This window comes from Grammomys surdaster, unplaced genomic scaffold (assembly GCF_004785775.1).
Source record: "Grammomys surdaster isolate TR1022 unplaced genomic scaffold, NIH_TR_1.0 279, whole genome shotgun sequence".
In the NCBI taxonomy this organism is placed as follows: Eukaryota; Metazoa; Chordata; class Mammalia; order Rodentia; family Muridae; genus Grammomys; species Grammomys surdaster.
In genome coordinates this window covers 12,948,032-12,969,682 of record NW_021604720.1, presented here as the reverse complement: position 1 = coordinate 12,969,682, position 21,651 = coordinate 12,948,032, and the positions used below count along the sequence as shown (strand labels likewise).

General features: G+C 43.2%; 1 protein-coding gene across 1 annotated transcript in view; it reads right to left on the bottom strand.

The window, feature by feature from the left end:
- Nucleotides 1–6,763: 6,763 nt before the first annotated feature.
- Nucleotides 6,764–21,651, bottom strand: part of Ubr7 (ubiquitin protein ligase E3 component n-recognin 7 (putative)) — a 19,360-nt gene continuing 4,472 nt past the window's right edge. The window contains exons 4-11 of the mRNA XM_028777275.1: nt 20,747–20,842; nt 18,320–18,373; nt 17,786–17,891; nt 16,026–16,234; nt 15,030–15,179; nt 14,181–14,343; nt 13,033–13,094; nt 6,764–9,035 (exon numbers count right to left, since the gene is read on the bottom strand). Of these exons, the coding sequence (XP_028633108.1) occupies nt 8,943–9,035; nt 13,033–13,094; nt 14,181–14,343; nt 15,030–15,179; nt 16,026–16,234; nt 17,786–17,891; nt 18,320–18,373; nt 20,747–20,842 (933 nt within the window). The 3' untranslated portion in view covers nt 6,764–8,942. The remainder of the gene's footprint in view (nt 9,036–13,032; nt 13,095–14,180; nt 14,344–15,029; nt 15,180–16,025; nt 16,235–17,785; nt 17,892–18,319; nt 18,374–20,746; nt 20,843–21,651) is intronic.

Here is a 21,651-nt window from a genome sequence, read left to right as displayed (position 1 = left end):
TCAAGTTTACAGGAAATACAAAAGCACGCATAGAGGAAAACTATAACAACTTGTCTTTTGGATAATGATTATCAAATTTGCCTAAAAAGTTTGCCATATAATAGGCCAAATATCATTATTCTCCAATAACCAATTTAATTGCTGTTTGGAATAAGGAATACACATTTAATCCAGAATACTTTCAGGATTCTATCTTACAATTCTTTATTAACACAGCAACAATTTCATAATAGGATGTTCAAACTTTACTTGCAGATGAAGAAAGATGAGTCCACATTAATGGTTTCTCTTGCCAGAGGGCTGTTGTGAACACATGAGTAGCAATAACTCAAACAGCCAACAGTTGATCATAGTCTATCTAATGTATCTGTTGATAACTAACAACTTACTCTATTTTCTGCAAAGTTATTCCTCCTTCATCAGCTGATTGTTGAGGGAAATTAGGATTTGCATCCCCCTTGAAAATATCAAACAGAGGTTTGAGTTCTCCTACAGTAAGCTTAAGATGAGGTTTTAGCCAATTAAAATCTAACAGCTTTTGAAAATCATTAAAAGTAAACCATTTTTTTTTCTGCATGTATACCTGCAAGCCAGAAGAGGGCACTAGATTCCATTACAGATGGTTGTGAGCCACCATGTGGTTGCTGGAAATTGAACTCTAATATTTTTAGTTGTGAGCCTAGCCTTTAACGGCTGAGCCATCTCTCCAGCCCCAACTCTCCATTCTTATTGGAATTTTCTATGCCACAATCTGCTTAGGATGTAACTGAGGTCCCAAATATTGAAAAGATATTGCCTTTGAATTTTTTCTGGAGCAACAAGCACACCAAAATTTTAAAGCTTGTTATATGAGAACAAAAGCCTGCAGAAAAACTCCTTCAGAAAGATCAGCTAATAAAATATCATACAATGAATAATATACACTGAAAGATTTAAACTCTTAACTTCTTTTATTAAAGCAACAACAAAGGTTTTTTATATAATATAAAGCTATTAACCATTCCTTGAGGCTAATCTTTCTAATCATATGGCTTCATGGGCTCTCAAAAATTACAAGAAAATTCACTGAATGCAAATCTCTCACCAGGATGTAAAGACGTGGTATAAAAACAATCTTCTAGGTCTATAATAATTCTATATGCATTTACTGGAATGGCAACTGGAGTAGGCAAGTCAGGCTGTAATGCCTCACAAGTTTCATTAATCTTAAATTTGAACTTTGTTTTGGATTAATTGAATAACCAATTCCTTGTAGTTGAGTGAGAGTATCAGATAAAGGCCAAATTGAAGGCCAATCTTGTCCTCAAATAATTGTTACATAGCCCCAGTATCTATTAATCCTTCAAAACCTTTTCCTTCAATTATTAGTTTAAGATTAGGTCTTTTGCTAGTAATAGACTGAACCCAGAACACATCAGAGGAGCCAAAGTCATCTTGTCCTCTATCATTCTCAACAAATTTGGAAGGACGTGGACACAAAGGAACCAAAACAAGTTTAAAAATTCTTTTGCCAGCAGGTACAGTTATAATGCCATGGAGGGAAGCAGGCATAATTTTAATTTCTCCAGCATAATCATTATAACTTCTGGCCCATAAACTGTCTTTTGTGAATGTCTTTGGGTCTGAGCCTGACCCCTCCCCTTCAAGAAACAAGCAAGGTAATAAACAAATTCCAGAAATCACCTTTCTAGGGGCTGGTCAGGATGTCCAAGACAAAAGGAATGTCTGTCACACAAGCTTCTGCTGAGCACAGTCTGCATTGTCTTAATTCAAATGTAATTGTTCTTAATCTGGACCTATTTTCTGAGGCCTGGCCCAAAGATTATCCTTCCTGCAGGCCTGTACTGTGTCACAGCTGTTTTTAACACTTTTACTCATCTCTACCTGCTCTGTCTTCTTCTCTATAAACATGGGCGAGTCAAAAACTCCCAAACTCACCATTGAACTGCCAACTGCAGCCAATAGAATAATGGCAGTTTAACTATATTTTTAAGTTTCTTTTGCAGTATTAGAGTATAACCATAATTTTGGGAAATAAAACCAATTTTTAACAACGTAAACAATCCATTTTCTCTAAAATCAACACCAAGTACATTACTTTCATGTTACAAAGTTTGGCTGCCAGTTCTTATATACGAATGCATGATAGTGCTGCTTTTAATATCTCATTAAAGAGACATTGTTTTAAATCTTTTATACATCTGGTTTCTGAATGACTCCAACCCTGAATTACCAGTTTTAAGTCAACTTTCTGTTACCAAAGTTGCAAATTTTTAATCATACCCAATAACTTATATGCCAATAATCTTTAACCAAGACATGCAGAACATATTTATACCTTTAAAACCAGAAACAAAAATGAAGTGGCTACACATCTTACATATTTAGACTAAACAAAATTTTCTTGCTTTTTCTAGCTGTAATTTCAAGAGATTTGTCACAGAGATTTTTCTGGGAAAAATGACTCTCAGCTTCCTTATCATAGAAGCCAAAAAGCTGCTGGTCCTTTTAAAAGCAGCTTATGCAGCCAATCAGTTCCTGGAAAGGCTTTTCCAGCTCAGCTTGACTTCTAGCTACAGTTGTAGGGTAACTTATCAGCTTCTGCTGTGCACATTAAGAACATGAAACATAGAACACCAATCATTCAAACATCGAAACAAAAGCAGACAATTGACACACGGACAGATTGACGGGCCAAGGACAGACAATAGACAAAGCAAGCAGAACTAAGGGCTTTACCTGTAGAAGCCAGAGAAAATGGAGATCATCTCCTTAATTTTCTCCTTTTCCTAAGAGAGCTCTGAAATAGCCTTTTCCTTCTTTTTTGCTGATGCAGCCCAGAGAGAAGACAACTGCTTTTTTGAAACCCTTTCTCTCTCTCATATTCAAGGTCTAACTCTTCATCTCTTTCTTTAGGAGGTGTAGTGGCTGCTATTGATAGTTACTCCTCAGTGCCCTGTTTTCCCAATTCTTTCTAACCCTGCTCCTCTCGCCTGAGGCAGCTCTTAGGCTGTGGGTGAATGCCTATTTAGAATTCTCCTGTCCCATATTCGATGTTACCTCCTAGGTGAGGTCGGTGTCAGGTCAACACCTATTCAATCTAGTCTGTATCCCCTTAAACATATTTCCTACAAACACAGCCTCCAAAAAATAACTAGCGCTATCATCAGTGCTGTTTGTTGCTTACCAAGGGCATGGGATACTCTTCTTCTTCCATTTTCCATGGACCTCCACCTAAGACAGCATTTCTCAGTAGGTCCCCCTGTTTTCAGGCCCCTCGTTTGGGGCACCACCTGGAGCCACCTGTGGCCACAGACCAACTGGGTTCTCCTGAAAGGGGGGCTGGAAATGAAAAAAGGGATGGAGGGCAAGAAAAGATGAAGCCAAGACAAAGCTCTCTGATCAAGGCTCAAAGTTTAATGTTCAGCTCTCAATTTAAAGGGAAAGCCCCACCACTGAACCCCTTCTTGTTTCAGCCAGAGATGGGTGACGGGACCCATCCTTGGCCACTGCTGGAGATGGGTGAGGGAACCCATCCTTTGTCACAGCTGGAGATGTCTCAAGGCAAGCTCAGAGGGCAGTCTATTCTTCTAAGTTCCTGTAGGAGGCTGTATGTGCAGCCAAGGTGGGTAACTCCACCTAGGTCCTCTTATTTTTGGTCTATTGTGGTAAACAAGGTCTTTCAGGCCTGCTCAAGGCTGGGGGGAGGGCACATTTTCCGTCTCATGCTTTCAGTTATTCAGAAACATTTTAATAATGGTGGTGATGGTTTCCTTGAATATTACCCATTCTGGACCAAGTTTATGTTTATTTCACCCAGGACTTTTTTGTGAGACTGTTCTGTACAAATTTAAGTAATAGTCTCCAGAGGAAAGTCAGCCATGTTTACCAGACACCTGGAGTGCCTTGTGGTCAGTCAGTCAGTCAGACTGTATCCAGGTACTCAGACCTCCAAGCATGGAAGACCTTGGACTAAAGACACTTAGTTCTACTTCAACATTTTAACTTCCTGGAAAAAAAAAAAAAGACACTGTTAAAAGAGACGCTGGGTCGGAAAGACTTGGCAGGGTGAGGAGAGAGAAGACAACTGTTGAGGCTAGAAGCTAAGGAGGGCTGTGGAGGGCAAAGCCTGGGGCAGCAAGGGCTAAGCACGAATGAGGGCTCTGGGACAAGCTAGTGGGCCCGGCTTATACATCTTGGACAGGCAAAGATACTGAGATTAGCCCTAATGCCAATCTCAAACGTCAAAATTGCTACAAAAGCTTTAGCCTGAAATGGAGGGTGGACAGGTAGTTATTAGCCAGCTTTCCCAACTGTGGGAAGAGGCTCAGGAGTGATGCAGAGAGCCAAATGAGGATGGATGAATTTAGGCTACAGAGGGCGCAATGTTTCACGACTTGGTAACTGTTGGTTGTAGTGGAGGGCACACACCAGGAGCTATCTGGATTTGTGAATAGAACACACACACACACACACACACACACACACACACACACACCAGTTAATTTTTAAAATGCCTTGGCTAGCTCAAAGGCTGGGCAGTTCTAATCCTCCCTGTGGCTAGCACTCATTTCCCTCCTATAATCCTGTCTTATAATATGTAATATGGCTCCATTTCCATATTTTATCTTTGTTGCCCTAGCTCCTTCTGCGTGGATCTCTGGTCTTTGCTCCCCAAGACGCTTCTGGGTAAGCCCTTTGGGGGACCACATTCCTTCTCACCTACATTGCAGACGGTTTTCCTTCTGCAGTTCTAAATCTGATTTGTCTCTCTCCAAATCATGGTGATTCTCCTTTTTCCCAGTTCCTAGAAAATCTAAAGGTCCCACCCCATCCCCCTCTGCCTAGCCATTGGCTGTTCAGCAATTCTTTGTTTTTTGGGTAACACTATTAGCAAGAGAACACCAGCCTCTACAGTTGGTAGGCAAGATAAGGAGGGTCTGAACTTGAGGTAAATGAGTTGAATATTGGTCATATTAGTTTAGCCAGGAGTTCAAAGGAGCACCTATCTGACAAGTGTATTTAGGTAGAAAGTCAGGGAAAGTGGTCTACATATACTTCATGACTGAGGGGATATTGGAAGATGGAAGATACAGGTGAAGACTCAGAGGATCTTACCTTCCTGTGTCTTTCAGAGGGGACTCACTGACCAGGCCCCCACAACTGCAGTGTGGCACTCAATTGCCAGCCAAGGCATCTGCAGGGATGGCTTAAGGATAGAAGTGTCACACATTCTTCATGTGGAGCAGAGAAAATGACAGATAAAATAAGGTGTATGTGACAATTCTCAAGAGTACTTTACAAGGCTGCTCCTGAGAGGGCTAATGGGGTTGGGGGACTTGGAATTGTAGTCTCTTGTCTCTTTTTCTCCACTTCTCTTTCTTGGTAGTCCTGGCTGGCATAAGATTGTGTAAACCACACTGGCCTCGAACTCAAAGATCTGCCTGCTTCTGCCCCCTGAGCGCCAGGACCGACTAACATTGTGTGCCTCTATTCCCTGCTTGTTACTTTTTATAGTGCTATTTGTATGTGGTTCTTTTTTCAGTGGGGCTCAGAGTTGAGAATACAGCCTCAGGTATGCTAAGCACATGTTCCACTACCAAGCAAAACCCACCAACCCCTGTTCTCATTTGTTTCCTTGGGGGTGAGCACACATGCCACATAGAGCTTGTGAAGGTAGAGGATAACTTAGGGGAGTCAGTTCTCTCCTTCCACCTGGGACTCAAATCCAGGGTGTCAGGCTCCACCCACTCACCAGCCATGGCTAAGTTTTCACATGATTTATATCATCTCTTCAAATTAAAGGAAAAAGACTAAATATTACTTCCTCACTTCTCAAAACATTTTCTCCTGTTGTTTTTGTTTGTTTCAAGAGTCATCCGATGCCCAGAAGATAGCATTACACATCACTCCGACCCATTCTCCACGAAGACTCTTTCTGCCCCTCCTTTTTTTGCCTAACCCTTGGGAAGGGCACTATAGAGGTCTTCATTTTGGGCTGACCAGTCACCGGTCACAAGTTCTCAGCACTCGGAGCAGCTATAGGTCTCTGCAGTAACTGATTGCAGGACTTGTGTCTGACCAGAAACCTAGGCCACTTGGCAAGTGTGTCCATCTGCTGCTCTCCTTGATCAGGATGCCTGGCACATCACTAGCCCATAGTTTCCAGACTGCCATCCCCTACTACAAATACAGAACCAAGTGATTTGAAACACTTGGTAATTTCTAGGGCTTGGGTCCCCTTCTCTTACCCATCCTATCCAGATTGCTAGTAATTTGCTGCATTCCTGACTACACCCAAGGACATCTTTCCTGGCTCCGAGGATGCCTTCCTTCATCAGGGAACAGCTCCAAGATGAGAGAGAACACTGCATTCACCCGACTGTGGGCAGTATCACTCCCCTCATCTCTCTCTGACATCATCCATTACTGAACTTGGACCTAGGCTGGTAACCCTGACCCTCATGTCCAGCACTCATCAGTGACAGAGGCTACCAACATGTGAGTACAACCACACTCATTTTTGGGTAGGTCCTGGGATTTGAACTCAGGTCACACTTGGGCAGCAAACTCTCTTAACCCCACTGAGCCATTCCCCCAGAGCCAGAATCCATTTTATAGAGTAGTGGGCACAAAATGAACTACTTCCAATTTGAACCAGGAACCTGGGGTAGGAAAGCTGTGGGCAGACATACCAGCAGCAGACAGAGGCCATGTAGACAATGAGTTAAAAACAAACAGAACCAACAACAATCAGAAAAGCAACTATTTTGAATTGGTTTAATTTGAATTTTACAGAAACCTGATTGAAGTACGTTGAGTAATAATTTCTACAAAAATGTACATACAATGCCAGAATTCCTTAAGAGCAATTAGTATCACATTTTCTTCTGCATAAAACATGCATTAATATCAACTGCCACATGTTGGCCCAAACCATCTCTAAGAGAATAGTCAGTAAGAAAACTAGTTGTGAACAGGTACAAAAAGAGGTTTTCTGGTTAAGTGGGGAAACTTTCTTAGGCAAGCCCTTCAACACTGGCTGTTTGTATTTCTGCTGCTCACTGACACTGCTGCTAAGCCTTGATTCTGACCTATCGAGGGCAGACAGGAACTTTTTGGTAGTTAAATCTGACGTCTGGGAAGATACAAATTTCAAAGACATGCTGGTACACAGAAAGTGCAACTCTCAAATTCAAAATATCCTCGGACTTGGAAGACCTCTAGGCTGTAGGCACCTGGAGTCTTTAACTGAGCCGTTTCTAGGATGCCAGCTCAGCGCACACAGGCTCTGCCTGCAGCCGGAAGAACTTTACAGCTCCACATAGCAGTCTTCACAGCATCTGTCACTAGAAGGCTGTAGGCTCTATATAGTACAGGAGCCATGCCATTTCCTGAGACCTTATTTGTAGGCTACTTCATCTTGTCCAGGAATTGGGGTATTCATGCATACAACTGCTGCTCACACACAAAGCTATCCCCACCAACACATGGCCTAAAATGCCTTTAATATACCTCACAGTGTGCCAGGGAAGAGCTTGCTCCTCCTGAGGGTGTGACCTGGGTCTGTGGATCAAAAGATGTTTCCCACATAGACTGAGGGAGCTTTAAAAAGACTTCACAGCATCCCAAAGATTTCCCTCAAACACAGGTTTTTATACATCCATGAAGACCTTCAGACCACTAGTCAGAAGGGAACGGCTGTGCACACTGTTTATATACAAAGACTCAACATGTACACAGCTGAGGGCATTGGCTGGACTCCTCCATTTCTCTTCTAAGGCTGTCACTGCCCCACTTACTCCCACTAAGGTCAGTCAGTATCTTTGCCTTCAGCACAGATTCAAGGGAAAAAACAACTTACTGGGGTTCTAATAACATTTCCTAACAGAACAGTATCAAAATAGGTCCATTTTTAATATATGCTTATGCATATCCCTGATAATGTAAGAAACCAGAGGATCTGTAAAGCACCCACATGTCAGGGGGTAGGATCTGGTCATTTTAGGCAGCAGCAAAGGGGCTCACATGGGAGTGGATTCCTGGGAAGCCCTGGGAGCATTACAGTACTACCGCTGATGTTTGAGGGCCACTAGAATGGTAATGAAATTCCACTTTAAATTAATCAGCGAAATTCAGAACAAAGGCTTGCTTCCTCAATCCTGCTATGAGTCAACCTCCAACAGACATCAACATCAGTCCTGGCTACTCTGAAGGTTGGTAAGTTCCCAATCACTTCAAGCCACGATCCAATCTCACAAAGCACTAAGAGGACTGGCAGAGCAGGCTGGAGGAAGCTTTGCCCCAAGGCACCGTGATCATGGGGGCAGAGGGAGTGTTCCCCACAGAAGTTCGGGCTGACAGGAAGAGAACCCGCAAGACACAGAGAACCCAGAAGGCAACAGCTCTGTGGACACAGAGGACCCAAAGGGCAACAGCTCTGTGGACAGAGGACCCGGAGGGCAACAGCTCTGTGGACAGAGGACCCGGAGGGCAACAGCTCTGTGGACACAGAGGACCCGGAGGGCAACAGCTCTGTGGACAGAGGACCCGGAGGGCAACAGCTCTGTGGACACAGAGGACCCAGAGGGCAATAGCTCTGTGGACACAGAGGACCTGGAGGGCACTGGCTATGTGGACACACATTTGGAAGTCACAGAGAAAACTGCTAGGAAAGAAGTTAATTTGCTTTTGAAAGATCAAATCAAACTTCTTAAAGAGAAATCCTGGGTCTCCTGGACAGGAAAGCTGAAGTCTGTGGAATGAGCTGAGTCATAGAGGATGCTTGTTGAGAGACCAGAGTGAACACTGCAGCTACTGTGAAGCAGAAGGGAGCCCGAGGCCACGGGAGGATGGAGAGGGAACCAAGTGTGACACAGGTCTCTTTATTCCGGAACAGTGGCATTTTCATGAACCTGACTGAGGAAGCATGGCACTCCACTTTAGCTGCAGTAATACTGCAGCCCGTCCACTCGCCTTCTCTTTTTTGACTGAAACTCTTCAAAGAACTGCTGAATGTCTTCTCTCTTAACAACCTGTTGGTGAAAAGCCAAGATTTGAAAGGGAGCTACATTATACAATAGCAACAAGAGGTCAGAGCACTCACAAGCAAGCAGAAGGACTCCACTGGTTAATTCCAGAGGCAGGACAGCTATCCTGGTAGCATAGTCTGTAATCCTAGTGTAGGAAGACAGCTACAAGTTCAAGGGCTACCTTGGGATACCTAATGTGTCCCAGTTTCAAAAACTACAAAAATAAAACAAAAAAGAATTGCAGGCACCCCTCCACTCACCACAAGTAAATGTGGGTAAATTCACTGCAGTGTGAAACTGTGGTGACCACACCTAAGCTGGCAAGCACCAGAGCAGAGAACACAGTATGCTGTGCGGTGACCGAGGCTGTCCCTGACACGAGTGGCAGATTCGCAACTCAAGGGAGTTTTACTCAAGGCACTGCTTTCCTTTCACAGCAGTGTGAGAAATCCTAAGGCAAACCACATTTGACAGGTCTCTGTATCTCAGTGTATAGTCAACACCACCCTTTTACAGAAATGCTCACCAAGGCCCACAGAGGCTGACCACTCAGACACACAGCCAGGCAACAGAGAATGGCTCAAACCTCAGTTTGCACCACCTACCTCAGCATCTGCCCATGGAAACTATAAAAGCAGCACTAAGATCAGGTGAGCTACAGTCTATAATGCACACGGTGTGCTGTTAGTAAGAATCAGCCGAACCATCCCAGAGCCCCTGGGACACAGTGACCCGAGAGACCTAAGGTCACTGCACATGCTCAGAGCACAGCTTTCCTTCTGATCTGCAAAGCATGACAGAAAACAAAGCATTCTGCTCTCAGTCTGTGCTTCTTGTCGCACTCTGTGGCCCTGGGTAGCCTGGAACACAGACATACACTCCCCCTGCCTCCCAAGTGCTGGAAATGAAGGTGGGTCACTACCCTCGGCTTTCTTTTGTGTTTTCTTCTGCACTAATGGGGAAGAGCAGCTTTTCTTAAAGAGAAAAAAATGTTTAAATGTACCTTGAGTTTAAAAAAGATGGTTGTTAACATCAGTAGAAAAATGGTTGGGGAGAAAATAAAAACCCTCAAAACTGAGTCAAATTATGGATGCACTACATTTAAGTTATGACAAAGGACTTAGAGCTTCATGTACAAAGGTGTCTGCAATACTAAGGCCAAGGAATGACATGGATTAAAATGAGGAAAGCTGGGACAACCCAGTCCTGAATCGACTGCAGCTAGCACAAGGCAGCTTCATCATCTCTTCTTAAATACAAAAGTAACACATGTGTTTATTGGTAGGAAGGAAAGGTGGGCAGAGGAGGAGGAAGAGAACACAAGAAAAATGCACTTGAATGCACATGAGCAAAAGGGTCTGTCCTGACCTTGGATTACAAACATTAACAGAAAGCCATGAAAGAAAAGACTCTCTATCCACAGTTATTGTGGTAGGACACCTAAGCCCACACACACCAGAGTCAAATGCTGAATTCTAGTTGTCTTCAGTCATGTTCACCTAGCTACTGGGGGAAGCACATGTACAGAGGTCAGAGAATAACTCTCAGGAGTCCTCTCCTGCCACTATGGGTTCCATGTAGGTTATCAAGCTTGATGACACGTGCCCTTATTCACTGAACAATCTCATGGCCACACAAATAATTAAAATATACATATATTATTTTATGTGTATGGGTGTTTTGCTGCATGTCTGTGCACCAAGTATGTTCAACCATCACAGAAGCCAGTAGAAAATGTTACATCTCCTGGAATTGGAGTTACAGACAGGTTTGAGCTGCCCTGTGGATTTGTGAGAATCAAACTCAAGCAGCCTTCCTAAGTGTTGAGTCATATCGCCAATCTCCCAAATAATACCCCCTCCTTTGGAGACAGGGTCTCACTATGTAGCCCTAAATGTCCTGGAACCCACCAACAGAGATTCGCCTCCCTGTGCCTCCCAAGTGCTGAGATTAAAGACATGTGTCACCATACCTGGCCTGCCCCAAATAATTTTTAAAACTACATTTTCTGTTCTTTTAAATTATCCCATCAAGTGCAAAATTTTCTCTGCATAAAATAGTTTCAAATTGTAAAGTGAAAAAGATATTTTTTTCTAATATGATTTTGAGAGAGAATGAAGGAGGGTGTATTCTCAGGTATGTGTGTCTTGGTGTGTACACACACAGAAGCCCCAGGAGAATCACTCTGCACTGTTCCTTGAGGCAGGGTCTGTTCTGAGCTGGAGCTAGCTGGGGCTGAGACGCGCTTGCAGTCTCCCTGCCTCTAATGCAGTTATACCAAGCTCTTTACTGACGGTGTGGGATTTCAACTCAGATCCATGAGAGCTGCATAGCAAGAGCTCTTATCTGCTCAGCCACCTCCACGCTACACCATAAAATTACTAAAGAGTAAAGAGCATTGTGACCACAAACTACACCAGAATCAGCGTGAGCTTGGCTCTCTCTAAAGCACCCTAAGGGTCTGAAGAGTGCAGTGGTTACACGAGGCAAGAGCCACACTGCTCCCATGACACATTCAGTGCTAGCTAGAAGCAGCTCACGTAGAGACTTTGCAGCAAAGGAAGAAAGCACAGACATAACTAACCCATGAGGTGTGGACAAGTAGGGCTAGTTCTAAAGCACACGAAGGCAGAGCTGAGCATGGTGACACACACCTTTAATCCCAGCACTGAGTCTGAGAAAAGTAGTTCTCTGAGTTTAAGGCCAGCCTGGTCCATTAAGGGAGTTCCAGGCTAGCCACCACTAAAGAGTGAGGCTCTGTCTAAACACCAACAAAACAAGAACCATTTGGGACAAGACCTTTTTAGTGTCTGACTTTACAACTCATTTTACAGAAACAGCATCTTAGCCCCATCTAGAAACCCAGAGACATGGCCTCCCTCCTCTACAAGGAGTAAGGTAGAGCCAAATACACTGGCAGGACTGTTTCCAGGGAGGCAGAGCAGTGCACTGGGGCCCAGGGCCTCACCCAGCTGCCTGGATCCAAAACGACAGTCTTGGCTACGGAGGTGAAGGTGAAAGTCTGCCACACACTTGAGCAGTGAAGACTGGAAAGTACCTATACATTTATCCAGAATTCTATTCTTAAAGCATTATATAACTTATAGTCATGCTACCGTACAGTACAGACTAATGGTGCTGGAGATATGACTCAGTGGCTGAGGTCACAGGCTGCTCTTGCAGAGGACCTGCCCTTGATTCCCAGCACTCACATGGTAGCTCACAACAGCCTGTAATTCAGTTCCAGGGCATCCAACTCCATCTGGCCTCCTTAGGGACAAGGCATGCATGTGGTACACATTCATACACAGAGGCAAACACTTATACACATAAAACAAAAATAAAATCTTTAAAATAACAACAAAAGGTACAGACTGACTACGCAGGAGAATGTTTTAGCCCATAATGGTTAAGTCTCCTTCCCACTCTCGGCTTCTCTCAGGAACCTATTTTAACTCTTTCTGCTGAGTCATACTCCCATTCCCCTTCCCAGGATCTGAATCAGCAGATTCCTTCCAATAGTTCTCTACTACAGTCAGACCCCACTGTCCTGCCCTTGACATTTCACCAGCCCTTACTGATCCTTACTGATCTTCCTTGGCCTGCCAATACCTAGTAAGTAGTTTCCGCATTAAACTTTCGGCTCCTCAGCCAGGCCTGGTGGTCAATCCTGTGATCCCAGCCTTTGGGAAGTTAAGATAGGCAGCAAAAAGGAACTCGAGCACTCTGTTTAGGCTGGAGTTTTCTTTGGTGTGGTTTGGGTTTTTCAAGACAGGGTTTCTCTGTGTAGCCCTGGCTGTCCTGGAACTCACTCTGTAGAGCAAAGCTGGCCTCAAACTCATACTCACCTGCCTTTGCCTCGCAAGTGCTGGGCTCATGTGCCACCATGCTGGTGTTATTTTAATCTTTTTTTTCCCCCACCAATTTTTTAACATTAAAGAAAATGAACAATTCATTCAAGCCAAAAAGGCTATGGGTAAGGTTCCTGAACTCAACATACCGTGCCTTCATCAGCAAACCTCTTCAGGTAATCCTTAAGTTCGGTCTTCAAGTCATTGTATTCTAAATCAAAAGCACAAAAAACATCAGATTCACATAGGCCACATACTGTTAAAAATTTTGTCATTGCGAGGCAAGTGTTTAACAGTTTATACCAATATATTCTTACTTAAAATCCAGAGAACTCACTCTGTGGACCAGGCAGGCTTCAAACTCACAGAGACCAGCCTGCCTCTGCCTCCCAAGTGCTAGGACTAAAGGAGTGAGCCACCATCTCTACTGGCCTCGTCAGACAGCTTCAAACTCATGTGCTCACTCAAGTTTATGTACATTTGAGGCAGTATCACAGCTGAGGAATCTCTTAAACACAGCCCCTATTTCTGAAAAAGTCAAGTTCTTGGAGTCTGCACATGTGCGCACGTGCATGTGTTCGCACACGCACACATGAACACATAAATTCACCCAAAACACAGTGATAGATTCATTATGAAAACATCATAATGAAATCTGTTACTTGTACACCAACTAAGAAAAACTTTAAGTTTTTAATCTAATGAAGGTTTAAAAAAATAACTGATTACAAGTAAAGGAAATGACCAATGCTATAAAAGGGACACAACGGTTGTGGAATCTGAGTGGGAAGCGGCTGGAACTGAAACCCTGAGTCACCAGAGCATGCTGGGGCTTTGTGACTTCCTGTAAAGCATCAAGCACTCAAGGACTCTCAAAACTGCCACACTTCCCAAAGGGAGGTATGATGCCCAGTGGGAATTCTTCTAAAAGGATGAAACACTCTTATTATTCTGTGTTCACCTATCTACCCTTAGTTAGAATAGTTCATGCTGTGGCTTCTTCCTTTTCCTTCCTTCCTTTCCTCCTGTCTGGCCTCAAAAATCCTCCTGCCTCTGCCTCCCAAGTACTGGGATTAAAGGCATGCACCACTGACACCTGGCAAAAACTGGCTTCTTAAACATTATTCTAGCATGAAATGCTAACGATTCATTGGTAATAGCAACTAAACTATTCAGCATTGTTAAAAATCAAACAGTAGCTAGTGTCTACTACATAACTCTAATTTTCATTAGAGTTGGAAACCAGATATTATCCATTTTCCTGCATGATGAAGAAAGCCTCCTGAACGGTACTTACCACAGATGAGCTCCACCTGCTGAACTCTGTTCATGCTGCTAAGGGTGTCCATTAAAGGGTCCCTCCTGTCAGTGGCCTGCTCACTCTTGCCTTTGTTCTCATAAGCCAGAACTGTGTCACATTCATCTGTCAGGAAGAGGACGTCTAGCTCTCCATACATTTTCTTTAAAAAAAAAAAAAAAAAATTCCAGTTCCCTCATTTAGAATGTCATTTTCAGAAAGTCAAATTGAGGAGAATAATAACTTTATTTTAAAATCCACACCCAAAAAACTGTGAGCTTCAAAGTTGCCTGTTGAATTTACACTTTTAGCCCAGATTTTTTTCAGAAATCTTCCAACTTCCACAGGACACTTGGTCTATATAGTCTGAATTTAAAATCTACTAATTTACTAATCTTTAAGCTCTTAGTTCTATGCAATTCTATGATACAAAGAAAAGAACTGCTAGATTTTTTAAATGACTTTATTTTCATATGCATGGGTATTTTGCCTGGACGTATGTCAGTGCACTACACGAAGTAGGTGCCTACAGGGCCAGAAGGAGCTAGCAGACCCTCTGGGCCCGGAATGCAGACACTTACTTGTGAGCCACCATGAGAATGCTAGGGACTGAACTGTGTCCTCTTCAAGAGTGGTAAGTACTCTTACCAGTTGAGCCCTCTCTCCAGCCCCAGAACTGTTTTCTATTAAAACTTGATAGAAGTATCACATAATTCCTAGTTCCCCTACAAGAACTCAGTCTACAAGTGTGACTTCATAGGGAATCAGTGTCTCCTGAACTCCTGTATCAGTCATGACTAAGTCTTGCAGAGTCTAATCTGTGGACATCAAGTGGAGTCAGACACCTACCATACAGTCTTGACAGGTGCACAGTCTGCTGCGCCAGTTCAAGGGCCAATAGGTGGCAGCATCGTTCTTTACAAACTGCTTGGCCTGGAGTTCCTGAAGTCTGCAGCTGGACTGCGGCTCAGTTTTGATATTTTCATTCTTAAACACTGTCTGAAATAAAATTAACTTTTAAAGTGAGGCTTTGTATTTGTATTTTTAGGTTTAAAAAAAATAATTTTATTATGTGTGTGGGTGCACTGCCTGCATGTATGTTTGTGCAACATGTGTGTGCAGGCCTGGTGCCCATGGAGGCTGGAAACATGTGGGTTCCAGGTCCTCTGGAAAGCAGCCACTGCTTTTAACCACATGCCCAGCTCACTCACTCACGCATGCACGCATGCACGCACGAACGCACTCTCTCTCTCTCTCTCTCTCTCTCTCTCTCTCTCTCTCTCTCTCTCTCTCTCTCTGTGTGTGTGTGTGTGTGCGTGTGTGCGTGTGTCAGAAGGACACTGACACTCAAGAGTCTTCTTCAATCAATTTTTCCACTTTCCTTGTTGAGACAGGGCCTCTCACTGAACCTAAAGCTCGCTGACTCGCTAGATTGTCTGTCAGCAAACTCCAGGGATCCTCTCATCTCTAGAGCCTCAGTACTGGGATTCAGGTGCACACTGCACAAGGCTCTGTTGTTGTCTCAGACAGGGCATCACCATGCAGCTCAGGTGAAACTGGGACTTGCTATGTTGATCAGGCCAGCTTCCAACTCACAGAGATCTGCCTGCCTTTGCCTCTAAGTCCTGGGATCAAAGTGCCATCATGCCCAACCTGGCCATTTTGGTTTCTTCACATGTACTGGAGAACTAAAGTCCTCATGTTGTACATCAACTGAGGCACCTCCCTAGGCCATGCATTGTTTTGTGGGTCTGGGAACCAAACTCCAACTCTCAGCACTCGGCTGGTTATGCTATCATCTAGCCTCAGTTTCACTTGGGATATGGCTTGAATTTCATATACTACCTGGAGGTCAGACTCAGAACTGGAGCTGGTACAGGGCTCGTTATTCTGCTCAGCTTTCACCTCCTTGCCAGCATCCCTTCCATGTTCTGGAGCATCCTCTTTCAGGGTGTTCTCTTGGGGAGCTCCATTTTCAGCCTTGATGACATCTTGCTCTCCCATCCCAGCAACATTCAGCAGCAGCCCATCATCTTCAGCAGACAGCCTGGTGACTGTGGGTTCAATCAGACACACACAACAAAGTTGTCCATAGGCCTCTCAGATCAAGAAATCACACAATTAAAATATCTCAGACTAGGAAACAAGGCAACCTGAGTCTCTGCAACAACAAGTGAATTAGCACTCTTACCAGTATGCCCGCCTAACCAAATAAATGGTTCATTAAAAAATATGCATCATTACATAAGCACTTTGTACATACATAGTACACTGCAGCTGTTAAAAGAAGAGCTAACTAAAGAAACAAGACAGTGGGAAGGGATTAACTAAACACAGGAAAAAGATAATTCAGGAAAACACCAGTTTTTAGTTGAAAGGAGGGAATCAGGATGGGTCTGGAGACAAACGGCAAAGGAACTAATGGTGGGCAATGGTGCTGCAATCTAGGGCAAAGCATCTGACAGGAAGGGAAAGACAAAGAAAACCCAGACTGAGGCATGAGGACTTAGGAGTTTGAGGCCAGCCTCTATGACAGAGAAACCCTGCCTTGAAAACTCAGCCAGCCAGTGCTGGAGGAGGCTCAGTGGAAAGCTCCTGCCTAGCACACATGAGGGTCTGGGTTTGATCCTTAAGACTACAGACACAACAAAACAACCAATCAGCCAAAAGCAAAAAGGAAAATCCTGTGGGAAATACATACAGCTCAAGTGTCTGTAAAAGTGAGTGGTATCTAGGAAGAGAATGAACAGAAAGAGCTGTGACTGTGGCAACCCTGAGGTTGCTAGTGTAAGAGGAGATCTTAGACACAGCTATACTGCTTGTAGCTTGTATGCTCAAAGTCCCTAAAGGTGAGCACAGGAAATCAAGATGGCACAGCAGAAAATATGCCCAATGTAAGTGGAGTGAGCCAAGAGCTACCCACCATGACAGCTTGTGTTTACTCTGTTTCTTGGTGTGTTACCTCATAACATGCGCTTTCCCCATCTGCTATGTATGGGATACATACACATCACAAAATCTGTATGTTAAAAGTCAACCCCCAGTACAGTAGTATTAAAAGGTATGGCTTTTAGAAGGTGATTAGGTCATAGGGTCTTCTATCATAACTGCAATTAACATTCCTAGAGGAGACTGTATGTTCTCTCCATGGCTTGGGGACACACAGAAAGTCTCATGTATGAAGAATGGCCTTCATATCAGTCACCTTGACCTTACTGTCAGCTTTAGGAACTGTGAGAAATATTTATCCATTATTGACAAGTAAAAGGCATTGTGTCAGAACCCTAAGAATTATGACGCCAACGCCTTCAAAGCATGTCTTATCTATGTAACTGCGTGTTTCAGTTCTATTTATCCACACACTACCTCATGCACTTTCTCTAACGCTGGTCACGTGAATACTCTGCAGCACAGTAGTCAAGTCCACATTTGTTCCTGGCAGGCTCTCAACCAGTCTAAAGGCACTGGGTGGAAGAGGGACATAGCTGGATGTTTTTAGATCTCTCTAAAGTCCAGTTAAAAATAGCTACTAAAAATTCTGGATTGAACACACAACATTTCATGAGCACAAATTTGTGTCACAACAATCTCACAGAAACACTTACCTGCCAACTGGGCAGCGTAAGCCCACAAGAAAGAACAACGCCTCATACAAGCCTGGCACACCATCTCCTGGAAATCCCCAGTCTCAGGGGGAATGGCACCAAGATGCTGTGGATATAGAAACCCAGATGTTTCCTGTGATCGCCGAGACCTCTAGAATGTGTTGTTTTATAAACAGTGCAAAAATACACAGATCACATCCTCATCAAAAGGAATGTAAAATAAAACAAAAGTATTGTTTTGAGACAGGGTCTTACTATGTAGGTGCTGGCAGACTTGGAAATTGCTATGTAAACCAGACTGGCCTTGACCTTACAGTTGTCAGCCAGTCTGACTCCCAAGTACTGGGATTAAAGATGTGCTCTTTGACCCAGTGAGTAATTTCCCAGCCCCATTTATTTGAGACATGGCCTCAAAGTAACCGAGGGTGGCTTTCAACTTCTGATCTTTCTCCCTCGCCCCCTAAGTGCTAGAATGGTAGGCGTGTACCATTACACTCCATGGGACAGATCTTAAAGGGTCGAAGTCTTGCTTACCCTGCCGTGGAACCAGTCTTCACAGACCACACACTGTATCATCTCATCTGGAACCTGACAGACAAAAAAAAAAACCTTCGTTAATGACTGGTTTGAATTCTAGGGTAGAGAAGTAAATCTGGCCACAGTAGAATTAACAATGAGGTAGTTCTCTAGCAGCTCTGAGAGAGCTATCCACGTAAGGATAGTCAAGAGGACAAGTCCATTCTACAGGAAGTCGTCTGCAAGTGATTATCAAAGCTCCTTGATAGCCAACACTAGGAAAATTACTCACCAGAAGTAGAGTATGGGGAGATGATTTTCTATTTACTTTAGGATTTCATACCAACTATTTAACATTTTATTATTTTCCCATCCCTTTACTGTGGTGTTTTCTTACGAGATAGACAGACAGACAGTTTTGTTTTCTGTCTCTTAATTTATTACTTTTTTGAGAGGAAGGGAGTCTTCTGTTTCAAAAGTACTATAAGAAATATTTTACCTCATTCTAGAAATATCCAGTTCTAAGAGATATTTATGAAAGACACCTCAATTTCCCCTTATATACAAATTGTTTCAATAATTATGGTCCCAGATGATTAAAAAGCCAGAGAGGTGGAAGTTAACTCCTCTATGTGCACAGAGTACTCTCCCAGATCAGTAAATATACAAACAAAACCTTGCCTAAGGACATGGAAAGGCAGCGCAGAGATGAAAAGTGTGTAATCTCCTTCCTGGCGAGCGAGGGAGATGACTTCACGGTTAAGAACACTTGCTACTCTAGCAGAGAACCTTGACTAAAGGCACCCGCAGAGCAGGTGACAACTCTAGTCCCAGGGGACCCAAAGCCCCGATGCCCTCCATGTGCACCAGGTACCCACTTAGTACACCTACATACACATGGACAAAACACTCACATACATAAAATAAGATAAAACAATTCATCGTTCATCTGCATGGAAAGATTTTAAAGGACTGATAATACAAGGGGCTAAGAGTGTTAAGAAAAATGGCTTAGGGATTCCTGTACTCGAAGCTGAGTTTAAGGCAAGACAGGGCTACATACTAAGACTGTCTCACTTTTTTGCCAAGATGGCACTGAAATCAAAGAAGTGCCTGCCCCACCACCCCAAAGGCAAAGCCAAAGTGAAGGCCTTGAAAGCTTGAAAGCCGGTCTGCATGCCACCCACCTTCCTACAGCACAAGATCCAAATACCATCAAAAGACAGAAGAAACAAGCTTGGCCTCTACGCCATCATCAAATCCGCCCTGACCACTGAGTCAGCCACAAGAAGATGAAAGACAACAACATACTTGTGTTCATTGTGGGTGTCAAGGCCAACAGGCACCAGATCAAATAGACTATGACACTGATGTGGCCAAAGTCAGTATCTTGATAAGGCCTAATGGAGAGAAGGCAGGAAGAGGGCTATGTTTGGTTGACTCCTGATTATGATACTCTGGATGTTGCCAACAAAGTTGGCAACTGATTGGCAATCTAAACCAACCAATTACAGTTGGCTAATTACACATTTTTTCACCATTAAAAGAAAGAAAGAAACAAACGAACAAACTATCACAATAACTACCGCCGGGCAGTGGTGGTGCATGCCTTTAATCCCAGCACTTGGGAGGCAGAGGCAGGTGGATTTCTGAGTTTGAGGCCAGCCTGGTCTACAGAGTGAGTTCCAGGATAGCCAGGGCTCCATTGAGAAATCCTGTCTCAAAAAACAAAACAAACAAACAAACAAACAAAAAACCTACCACTGGCTGAATTATTTTGGTAATCACAATCACAATTTTAAACATAGATAGAAAATTCTTAGACCCACCGACAACTATGCTTTTATATTATACCTAGAGTGAGTGTTATATGGAGTTAGACACCGGTGGATGTGCACTGAAGCCTGTATAGTGACCATCTAGACAGTGCCGTTCTGCTACAGACCAGCTGACTGACTTACAGAAGCTAAAAGGCAGGCTTGCACTTGTTTTCTCATCTTATCCTGTTGAGACAGCATCTCCCTATGTAGCCCAGACTGGCTTGGAATTCATTATGTGAGTCAGGCTGACTTTGAACTTGTGAAGAATACCAGCCTCTATTTCCTGAGCGCTAAGACTAAAGGCATGAGCTACCACATCCAGCTGGGCTTGTCCACTGTTTACTACAGAAGCTGATCAAAAGAAAGCTAGCTGAAGCAGGGAGCGTACAGAAGGACTCTGAGATTCGGCTTATTGAAATTTTCAAAGAAGCCTGTTTCCATATTTATTTTCTTTCACAGAGGAAAGAAGCTGTGATTTCTTAGAAAATATCTGAGAGTGGAAGAAAGTCCTCTCAAATATTTTAATTATATGATATACAAAAATGAACAAACAAAAACTAAAACAAACAGCAATAACAAAACCCCAGTTCAGTTTGAGTTTATTTTAAACTTCTGATTCTCTTACCTCATCTTCAGGATCAGGATAAGGCCTCTTACAAATGCAGTATAGTCCAAAAAAGTTGTCATTGTACTTATTGCAAGAATTTACTTTTGATTTGTCCTGAAAGAGAATAAATTTCAGTACATATATTGGTCTAATATTAGGTCATGCACATGCACAAATGTATACATGAAATGTATACATTTAAGGAATCTCTGCATTAAGTATCTTCCTACAAGCTTGTCATTAACTTTTAAGTAACAACAACAAAAAAGTCACTATTAGACAAATATTTTTTTAAGCTACAGAGATAAAAACAAACAAAAAAAATCACCTTATTTTTTCTCTATCTTCTTTGCAGCAACCGTGATAAATTTATTTAATATACTCATACAATAAAACATAAAAAATAATCATCAGTATGACCAGCTTATGTGAACTGACACTGGCCTGGGATTTCGAGACACTTTTTTAAAATTGTTTTTTGATACTGTGTAGCCCTAGCTGGCCTGGAACTCACTATGTACTCCAGGACAGCCTTGAACTGAGAGATCCACCTGTTTCTGACTCCCCAGTTCTGGGAATACAGGTGAGCAAGCACCACACTTCGCTTCAGTTCTTTCTGGTTTGTGCACTTGAGTACAGGGTGCAGAAAACAGAAGCCAGGTCCTCTGGAAGCGCAGTGCATGCCCTCAACTGCTAAGCCCTCTCTCTAGTCCTCAGACATTTCCTTAAAAATGCAGGAGTGAAGACCAAGACTTTCGTGTTACTATGGAGTAAAAGGAGGGAAAGTAATTATCAAACATTAGTCATAAACTTAAAGGAGAAAATAGGGAGGTTTCTTCAATTATTAATGAATAATGTGGCGTTCTCCATCCTCCTTCCTTCATCTCCATCCTCCCTCCTTCATCTCCATCCTCCCTCCTTCA